At 63.8% G+C, this 9,192-nt stretch overlaps 2 protein-coding genes across 3 annotated transcripts in view; both read left to right on the forward strand.

Moving 5' to 3' along the window:
* Positions 1-7,189, forward strand: part of PIAS3 (protein inhibitor of activated STAT, 3) — a 9,619-nt gene extending 2,430 nt beyond the window's left edge. The window contains exons 1-14 of one of the 2 annotated variants that reach the window (XM_012730081.1): positions 87-851; positions 1,137-1,554; positions 1,692-1,776; positions 1,960-2,010; positions 2,246-2,336; positions 2,845-2,979; positions 3,159-3,264; positions 3,693-3,766; positions 3,880-4,040; positions 4,711-4,844; positions 4,924-5,092; positions 5,256-5,389; positions 5,549-5,586; positions 6,071-7,189. In XM_012730081.1, coding sequence (XP_012585535.1) covers positions 1,140-1,554; positions 1,692-1,776; positions 1,960-2,010; positions 2,246-2,336; positions 2,845-2,979; positions 3,159-3,264; positions 3,693-3,766; positions 3,880-4,040; positions 4,711-4,844; positions 4,924-5,092; positions 5,256-5,389; positions 5,549-5,586; positions 6,071-6,337 — 1,860 coding nt within the window. In that variant the 5' untranslated portion in view covers positions 87-851; positions 1,137-1,139 and the 3' untranslated portion in view covers positions 6,338-7,189. Of the gene's footprint in view, positions 1-86; positions 852-1,136; positions 1,555-1,691; positions 1,777-1,959; positions 2,011-2,245; positions 2,337-2,844; positions 2,980-3,158; positions 3,265-3,692; positions 3,767-3,879; positions 4,041-4,710; positions 4,845-4,923; positions 5,093-5,255; positions 5,390-5,548; positions 5,587-6,070 lie in introns of those variants that run through there. The other variant, XM_004689584.2, reaches the window with a different exon arrangement.
* A 1,064-nt stretch (positions 7,190-8,253) lies between these two features.
* RNF115 (ring finger protein 115) overlaps positions 8,254-9,192 on the forward strand; it is a 55,855-nt gene continuing 54,916 nt past the window's right edge. The window contains exons 1-2 of the mRNA XM_012730007.1: positions 8,254-8,284; positions 8,403-8,587. Of these exons, the coding sequence (XP_012585461.1) occupies positions 8,254-8,284; positions 8,403-8,587 (216 nt within the window). The remainder of the gene's footprint in view (positions 8,285-8,402; positions 8,588-9,192) is intronic.

The following is a 9,192-nucleotide window of genomic DNA, read 5'->3' on the forward strand; positions in this document are numbered from 1 at the left end:
GGCGCCGGAGCATCCTCGCCGGGACGGCGTGTGCAAAGTGCGGACTGGAGAGGAGGGAAGTTGAGGGCAGAACCGGTGGGGACATAAAGACGGGGTCGGGGGGTCGTTGTGGGGAGAGAGGGAGAGGGACAAGTTTCTCATCACGCGCCGCCAAAGGGGTCCGGGAGTGCGCCCGGCAGGGCCCCCTAGGGTCAGCGGGAGTCATCACGCGGGGGCCTTGAGGGCCCTCCCGGATCCAGCGTTCGAGGCGCCCCATTTCGGAGGATGTCTGGGGAACCTTAACCACTGGCCGCGTCCACAAGGCCGGGCTGCCTGGCCGCCAGTCACCAGCGCTCCCCGGGGGGCTGGCCACTCCGCAGCCTGGCGCGGGAGCCGCAGGTGTCCTTCTGCCAGGCCTCTGCTCCGGGCTCCGTCCTGCGCTCCCACCCTGTGGAGTGGCGATGGAGACCTGGATAATAGGGCCCGCAGACAGGCAGGCTACCTGGCCTGGGTGACTCATTGTTGACCCCCCCACCCCGGGAAAAATAGGACCGAGCGGTGGGTGGTTACATGAAAGTCACTGAGAAGGGATTTGGGGGGGTCAGAAGCTCTGGACCCTGGCCTGAACACCCTGAGCAGGAAAGCCCCAGAGGCTTGGGGGAAGCAGCTGAGGTGGACGGAGAAATTGGGAGGAGGTTGTAGGTCTGACACCCCCAACCCCTGGCCCCGTTTTTTGCTTGAGCAGCTGTCTGGCCTGAACCCTCTTGGGTCTCCTCTCCTGTCTCCTCTAGGACACTGGGGTGGGTCTGAGTCAGAAAGAGCAGGCAAGGAGATAAGCAGCTTCCCGGGAGTCCAAGCTGGAGAGGCCCCGGGTAGAACCATGCCTAGGTGTCCCTGCCCTGCCCCCACCTGGCCAGGATCCAGTCCTGGGAAGACTCGGGGTTGTTGGAACTCTGGAGGGTAGAGGGGTTGACCCCAGGCTTGCTAAAAGGGACCGAGATGTCCCTTTGGCCATGTTGGCGGTCTGGCAGTGACCCGGCGTCTGCAGAGCACCTTTTGGGTCCAGAGAGAGACGCTGCCACCCGCCAGCTCAGCCCCGGCCTTGGCCGGGCAGTCCCGGCCACGGCAGGTGTCCTAAGCGTTTCTCCCCTCCACAGCACATGGTGATGAGTTTCCGGGTGTCTGAGCTCCAGGTGCTCCTTGGCTTTGCTGGTCGGAACAAGAGTGGACGGAAGCACGAACTCCTGGCCAAGGCCCTGCACCTCCTCAAGTCCAGCTGCGCCCCCAGCGTCCAGATGAAGATCAAAGAGCTTTACCGCCGCCGCTTTCCCCGAAAGACCCTGGGGCCCTCTGATCTCTCCCTGCTTTCTTTGCCCCCTGGCACCCCCCCTGTGGGTGCCCCTGGGCCTCTGGCTCCTATCCCCCCTGCCCTCTTGGCCCCCGGCACCCTGCTCGGCCCCAAGCGGGAAGTGGACCTGCACCCTTCTCTGCCCCAGCCGGTGCACCCCGACGTCACCATGAAACCACTGCCGTTCTATGAGATCTACGGGGAGCTCATCCGGCCCACCACCCTTGGTACGGCTCTCGGTGGTCCCTGAGCCGTCTGGGACCCATGCCTGCCCGGGCCGCTGCGGCCACTGGTCCCGTGGGTTGGCACCCTGGGTGGAGCAGCCCCTGTGGGCTCGGCAATAACTGTCTTTTTGTGTCCCCAGCATCTGCTTCCAGCCAGCGGTTTGAGGAAGCGCACTTTACCTTTGCCCTGACACCCCAGCAGGTGCAGCAGGTCCTGACCTCCAGGTACTTCTTTGAGTCTGCTGCGCTTCCTGCCACGCCCTGGACTCCGCTCTCTGACTCTCCTGCCTCACTCGCCCACTGTCCCTCCTCCTGTACCTGTCTTGTCTCTCATCTTTTCTCTGTCCCCTGCGCCCACGTGTCCCTCTCTGGGCATCACCTGCTCACATCTGTCTCTCCCTGTTACAGAGAGGTTCTGCCGGGCGCCAAATGCGATTATACCATACAGGTGCAGCTCAGGTGAGGCGCCCCGCCCTCCCTGTCCCCCGACTCCCACCAGCGTTGGGGATGAAATGGGGCATCACATATTGGCCTGTCAGGAGAGTCCCCTGCTCTGCCCTATCGGCCTCAGCCCTGGGCCTCTCGCTGGGAGATGAAGGTCCCAGCGTCCTGGCGCTTTCCCCGAGGTTTCTGCTTCTCCACATTCAGTTCCGGGAACCGCCTCTCACCCTCTCATCTCCTCTCCTCTTACCAGGTTCTGTCTCTGTGAGACCAGCTGCCCCCAGGAGGATTATTTCCCCCCCAACCTCTTTGTCAAGGTCAACGGGAAACTGTGCCCCCTGCCGGTAAATGCAGTAGCCCTTCCCTGTGTCAGCGCCTGCGTCACCTGTCACTCTGTCATCGCATGAATGACGGGGAGACGCTCCTGGCACCGTGCCTGGCACGTAGTAGGTGGTCATTTACTGACAGAATCGGTATGGTCAAGTGAGTGCCAAGAGGACTGAGCAGGGTTCCTGTCAGCCTGAGGAAGACACTGGTTCAATGTCAGGGAAGTCACCTCCGGAGTGATGCCCGGAGCTGGGAGTTCAGGGAAGACACCTCCGGAGTGATGCCCGGAGCTGGGAGTTGGAGAAGTGAGGTGTCCCTCTTCTTTCTCAGGGCTTGATGAGTGGGTTCCTATTTCCTTGGCCAATGGATAAGTTCTGCTTTTCCTCTAGGAATGGGCCCCTCAGATAACCCTAGCCAGTACCCCAGTTTTGTGTGGCCCTGAGTGGGACCTTAGTCAGTGAGCTCGCGCCCCTTTAAGGGGGTAGCTCAGGGCAAAGTATCTTCACCAGTCCTTCCCCTCCCCAGGGCTACCTTCCCCCTACAAAGAACGGGGCTGAGCCCAAGAGACCCAGCCGCCCCATCAACATCACACCCCTGGCTCGGCTCTCGGCCACTGTCCCCAACACCATCGTGGTCAACTGGTCATCTGAGTTTGGACGGGTGAGCATGGCCGTGGCAGGGAGCCCGGGGAGCCGGCCCAGCGTGAAGGGGCTCACCCAGTGTCCCGGGTGGGGCGATACTGCCCTCTCTCTGGGTGTCTGCCTTACCCTTGGGGACAGGAGTGGTGGTGGCGGTGGCCAGCGAAGCAGAGGCTAATCACCTCCCCCACCTCCAAGTAGAACTACTCCTTGTCGGTGTACCTGGTCAGGCAGTTGACTGCAGGGACCCTGCTGCAGAAGCTTAGAGCCAAGGGCATCCGGAACCCAGACCACTCTCGGGCGCTGAGTGAGTGCCGCTGCGTCACTGTCCCCGCCACTGACCCCTCCCGGGACCCTGCGCTTCTCAGGGCTGGGTGTGGGGCCCCTCCCGGCCCTGAGGGCCGGCCTTGCCTTCCCAATTACTTGTCTGACCCTCAAAGGCTGGGGGATCATCCTAGCTGACCCTCTTGTGACTTCACAGCTCCCTGGGTCACCTTGCCAAAGTGCCACCCCACTGTGCTGGTGCCCTCAAGGATGGGGATCGGCCCTCTCCGGCCCTCTAGCCTCCCAGGCTCCCTCAGATCCCAGGGCACCCCCCAGGTACCTCCCGGCCTCCAAAGGCTCTCACCGGCCGCCTCACGGCCAGAGCTGTGCCCTCTGCTCCAGCCTCGCCAGCTTCCAGTCTCTTCTCTGACCCTTTCTGACCCCGTGGCTCTGGCCTCACTCTGCTTTTAGTCAAGGAGAAATTGACTGCTGACCCGGACAGTGAGGTGGCCACGACAAGCCTCCGGGTGTCTCTCATGTGCCCGGTAGGTGTGAGGGAGAAGAGAAGGGGGGGAGATTGGCTTAAACTTCTGGTCTTGAGCTGCTACTGTCAGGCTGCCTGGGCGGTGGGGACCTGACCCGAGACTTGCCTCCTCAGCTGGGGAAGATGCGCCTGACTGTCCCTTGTCGCGCCCTCACCTGCGCCCACCTGCAGAGCTTCGACGCCGCACTTTACCTACAGATGAACGAGAAGAAGCCGACATGGACGTGTCCCGTGTGTGACAAGAAGGCCCCCTACGAGTCTCTGATCATTGATGGGTAGGGCCGCTCTGCTTTCTGCCCCCTTCCCTGGGTCGGCCACTGTTCTCGCACGTGGGGTACGACCCGGTGTGTGCGCGTGTGTGTGCGCCGCTGGCGCCAGAGAGCCGCCCCCGCCCCGACGATCACGGTGTGGGGCATCGGCCGAGCACCACACGACTCACGTTACTGAGCCCTCGTGGTCCCGTGACAGGCGCTTCCAGGCGGGACATCGAGCCCGGGAGGCTGAGCCTCTTGGGTATCATGTTGGGCACAGTCCCGGTCACACCCACTGGGCCACGCTGAGCACAGCCGGGTCCTTCAGAAGCTCTGGCCGTGCTGACCCAGCCAGTCCCAAAAACCCCAGTGTCTGCCCTGCAGTCCCGTCCAGCCCTCGTGCCGAGGTGGTTTGTGGGGGGCTGGGTCGCTGCTCCCTCTGGCCTGTCTCTGGTACATGGAACAGGTGCTAACAATGGATTGTATCGAAACTTTGCTTTAAAATAATAGCTAAGAGTTTGCAAAACTCTGAATAGCTCACGTAATTGATTGCAGCGAGGAGGAGAGCCCAGCGGGTTGGGAGATCGCAGCTGCCCCCGTGAGCACACTGAGGTTCCACACTGCATCCCAGAACCTCAGGTGGGGTCCCCGCCTGCCGCCAGCCCTGCGAATCCTCATCTCTCTCCTCCCCCAGCTTATTCATGGAGATTCTTAACTCCTGCTCGGATTGTGATGAGATCCAATTCATGGAAGACGGCTCCTGGTGCCCAATGAAACCCAAGAAGGAGGCCTCTGAGGTTTGCCCCCCGCCAGGGTATGGGCTGGATGGTGAGTGACCCCCGTCCCCTCGCCTGGCTGAGTCTCGGGTCGCCTTTTCTCTGAGCCTGAGCCTTTGTTCCACCCGCAGGCCTCCAGTACAGCCCGGTCCCAGAGGCCACGCCGTCGGAGAGTAAGAAGAAGGTCGAAGTCATTGACCTGACCGTAGAAAGCTCGTCCGACGAGGAGGACCTGCCCCCGACCAAGAAGCACTGTCCTGTCACCTCAGCGCCTATCCCGGCCCTGCCCGGAAGCAAAGGGTATGAGGGGCCGGCTGGGCTGGCCGCAGGAGGGGCGGAGGGCGCCGCAGGAGTGCTTTCCGGTCTGCGCACCCCCGCCGCCGGGCACAGTGGGACCCGAAGGGACGGCCCGAGCTGGCCGAGGGCGCTGTGACGCTGGCTACCCCGGCCCCTGTCCCCATAGCGTGCTGACCTCTGCTCACCAGCCGCCTTCGGTGCTACGGAGCCCCGCCATGGGCGCGCTGGGCGGGGAGTTCCTGTCCAGCCTCCCGCTGCACGAGTACCCGCCTGCCTTCCCGCTGGGGGCCGACATCCAAGGTAGGGCGCTCATCGCCGTCCCGGGCCAGACCCAAGCCCCGCTCCTCGGCAAACCCCCCTGGACCTTGGAGAAGGGCCGCGGCGGTTCAGGGAACTTGGTTTTTATGGGGGTGAAGGGGTCAGAAAGGAGGCTGATGGTCACTTTTCTCTTCTCACCAGGGTTAGATTTATTTTCTTTTCTTCAGACCGAGAGTCAGGTAAGAGGTCTCTTCTTCCTCCCGCGAAGACCTCAGATTTCTGAAGCTTCATTTCTAGCCATTGATGGGTCCCCTGTTCCCTCCTCTCGCACCCCCTCCCCCCGCCCCCACCACACTAAAATCTCCCCCTCCCACACACACAGCTTATTTCCCTGCCAGGCCCCTGGTGCTTCAGCGACTCCAGTGTCTCCTGGACGCTGCTACTGTTCTGTGTCCCCTGCCCCTGCCCGCTCACCTCCCCGCGCCCATGTGCTCTTGAGCCAACCCCACCTGCCCAGCCGGACACCCCCCACTTTGCGGCCGCCACAGGCCCAGGCGGCTGAGGGGCTGTCTCAGGCGGGGGTGGGGGCGCAGGGGTGAGCTGGCTTTTCTCTGTGCCTTGGCATCCCGAGGGTTGACCGCCCCGTGCGTGTCCGAGCCGAGTGGCTCCCGGGAGCCGAGTGGTCAGGGTGAGATCGTAAACTCTGCCCTTGGTTCCTCCCAGCACTACGGCCCCTCCGTCATCGCCTCGCTAGATGAACAGGATGCCCTTGGCCACTTCTTCCAGTACCGAGGGACCCCTTCCCATTTCCTGGGCCCGCTTGCCCCCACGTTGGGGAGCTCTCACCGCAGCACCACTCCCGCACCCCCTCCTGGCCGTGTCAGTAGCATTGTGGCCCCTGCGGGGCCCTTGAGAGAGGGGCACGGAGCACCGCTGCCCTCGGGTCCCTCTCTGACCGGCTGCCGGGCGGACATCATTTCCCTGGACTGAGTCCCGGAATTAGGGACCCTTCGCCTCCCAACCCTGAGCAAGTACGCTGTGGAGTCTGACTGGCCACTGACCCCTCAGCGGGCTTTGGCCAAAGGCCACAAAGACCTTCCTGGACACCTGATTTTGGCTTCATCGCTGCCTAACAAGGCCAGCACCCAAAGGGTTAATATTTAACCTCTTTTTAAGGACATTTGGGGTGTATTTCCCGAATGCTCTGGATGGTGGGTACGTTCCTTTGGGGGTATAAAGTAGGCAAAGGAGGTGAGCAAAGGGGAGTGAGCTGGAGGGAGACTCTGGAGCCTCACCCTTGACTGTTGGGGAGCTGGTGGGGAAGGGGCCCTTCGCTGGCCCCCCTCACCCCCAAACACAGCTCTGTTCCCCCAACTTCCACTGTCTTGTCTCTTACCTCTTTGGCCAAACAGACAGGCGGACAAATTGCTTCCGGCATCAAATGGACAGAGGACTCTATTTTGGGTTGCAGATTTTTTTGTACATAAGAAAAACCAAAATACTCCAAAGATGACTTCCCTGTGTGACTGAGGAGGCGACAGGCCTTCGTCCCCATCCGTCCCCAGGGGTGTGGGAGCAGGGCCTGGCCTGTTGCTGGGTCTCTATTTATGTATTTAAGTTCACTTTGCTCCTTACGCCCCAGCCCAGGCCTGAGCAAAGCTTTGGCTGCCCGTGGCCCGGGCTAGACGTGGCTCACTGCACCTTTCCCGGGAGCGGGGACCCGCGTGCTCTCTCCAGTCTCCTTTCAGGCTTTTGCAGAGTCTAGCACCTGCGTAGTAATTTTACTTCTTATTCCCAAAGTTGTAGCAAAGTTCTCATCCATAATAAAGATCGTGAATGTTCTGTGAGTGTCCCGGAGGCGGGCGGGGGGCGGGGGCGACGCCCTTCCTTCCCAGGGCCTGGTCTGAGGGAAGGAGGGCCGACGGGCCTAAGCTCCGCTTCCACACGGCTGGGGTGTCGCCCTAAGCATTACCAGAGCAGTTGTTTCTTCCTCCTCCCTGTGCCCCCTCAGCCGGGTGCCGTCCTGCCTCAGCCTTACCTGCCCAGGTGTTTCAGCCAGAGCCCAAGGGCAAACTTGGTTCCGGTGCTGACCCTCTCGTTCCTGTCTGCCGTGGCTGGTGTGGTCCGCAGCAGGGTGGCCACGGGCAGGGCCAGAGGCTGAGTTCCTCCATCTGCCCCCAGGCCTGTGGCACTGTGTGAGGGCACCGTGTGACGGCACCGAGGCCTGCACGCTGGTGTCCCTGTATCCTCAGGGCCCCTCACCCTCCTGTGTGCTGCGGGAGCTGGGAGTAACCTCAGCAGTTTCAGGGTTAAAGTGACTTGCGGTGGGGGTGGGGGGTGGGGCACAAGCCTGGGTCTTCAGTGGGGCATCTGGGTCAGGCTCTGGGTGACCGCTTCATTATCACTCAGTTGAGCCCCGCACCCCCTGCCCCCCCAATAGTAGCTGCACTCTCAGTGCGTGAGTGCTGGCACGTGGGAGGGGGACGGCCTTACTTACTGGACCCACGGTGGCAGGCCCTGGGCGCAGGGCCCGGGCGTCCCGGCTCCGTCCTCCGTGGCAGCCACCGCAGCGGCCACATCCGGCCCCAGCCACGCGAGGGCGCTCACTTCCCTTGGGTTTGGTTGGAGCCGGGCCTGGGCCAGACAAGTTCCTCCCTGGCCGAGTCCCTCCGCCCGGGAGAGGCTCACCGCCAGGCGGAGCAGGGAGCCGGGGAGAGGCTGTGGCCTGGGTCCTTTACTCCCGCCCCTGTCAGTCAGCCGCGCGGGCCTACCTGCAGCTGCTGCTGGGACTCCTGGGAGACCACGAGTAGGTAGAGGACGATGTGGTGGTATTTGGGGAGACCCCAGCTCAGTCTAGGGGGGTAGGCAGACTGGAAGAAAAGGCCGAGCGAGGACTTCGCGTCTGAATGGGTTCAGCGGAGCCGGTGGCGGGCACAGGTGAGCGCCCTTGCCGTGGGCCTGGGGTGGGCCCGCCCCTTCCCTCCTCACCTCCCACAAGCCCAGCGGGACCCAGGAGAGCTGGTCCTGGCGCAGCCACAGCCCGGTCTCCTCCCAGAGCTCTCGGAGGCCGCCGTCCAGCAGCTGGGGGTCAGAGGGACACGTCGGCGCTCAGTCCTGCGGCCCTCGGCCCGTAGCTGGGGTGGTCCCACCGGCCGGGGCCGGGCAGGTGTTGCTGAGGTCAGCCCAGGGGTTACCTCTTCGCCAGCTTCTACGTGCCCGCCTGTGACGACAGTGGAGCCGGTAGGTGGGCGGTGTCGGCCGGGCCGCCCGGCTGTCCACACACCCCTTGCCGGGTGGACGCGGCCAGGTCCCTCGGGAGGAGGGGAGCCCTCGGGTCTGGACCCTCCTCTGAGGCGGAGAACGGCGCTGCGGTGTTGGAAGATAGGTCACTCACCTGGGGGTACCCAGAGGTTGGGGGAGGCGCTGAGGGTGGCTGCCCTTCGGGTCAACAGGACAGTCCGGTCGCTGGACTGGAGGACGACGGCCACGCCCAGGTCCACCCCTCGGTCGGCGCCCGGCGGCGCGGGGGGCCGGTCCAGGGCCGCGAAGGGGCAGAAGGGGGGTCGCTGGCGGGAGCGCGGATGAGGCGAGGAAGTGGGGCGGGCTTTCCGAAGTCGGGAGCCCCCGCCTCCCGCTCCCCCCGCCTCCCAGCCCCTCACTGCCCGCGGGGTTCCCGGGCCCGACCTGGAGCGGAAGCCTGACCGAGGCGCCCGGGAACGGCCGGTCCGACAGGACGAGCTGTCCCCGCTTCAGGTCGCAGTGCGTGGGCCACGGGCCGGGGCCTGGCCCCGCGCCCAGGAGGCCACACACACTCTGCGCGAAGCTCGCCGCCGCGGGGCGCCCCG

This window comes from Condylura cristata, unplaced genomic scaffold, assembly GCF_000260355.1.
Source record: "Condylura cristata isolate star-nosed mole 26May11 unplaced genomic scaffold, ConCri1.0 scaffold00026, whole genome shotgun sequence".
Taxonomy (NCBI): domain Eukaryota; kingdom Metazoa; phylum Chordata; class Mammalia; order Eulipotyphla; family Talpidae; genus Condylura; species Condylura cristata.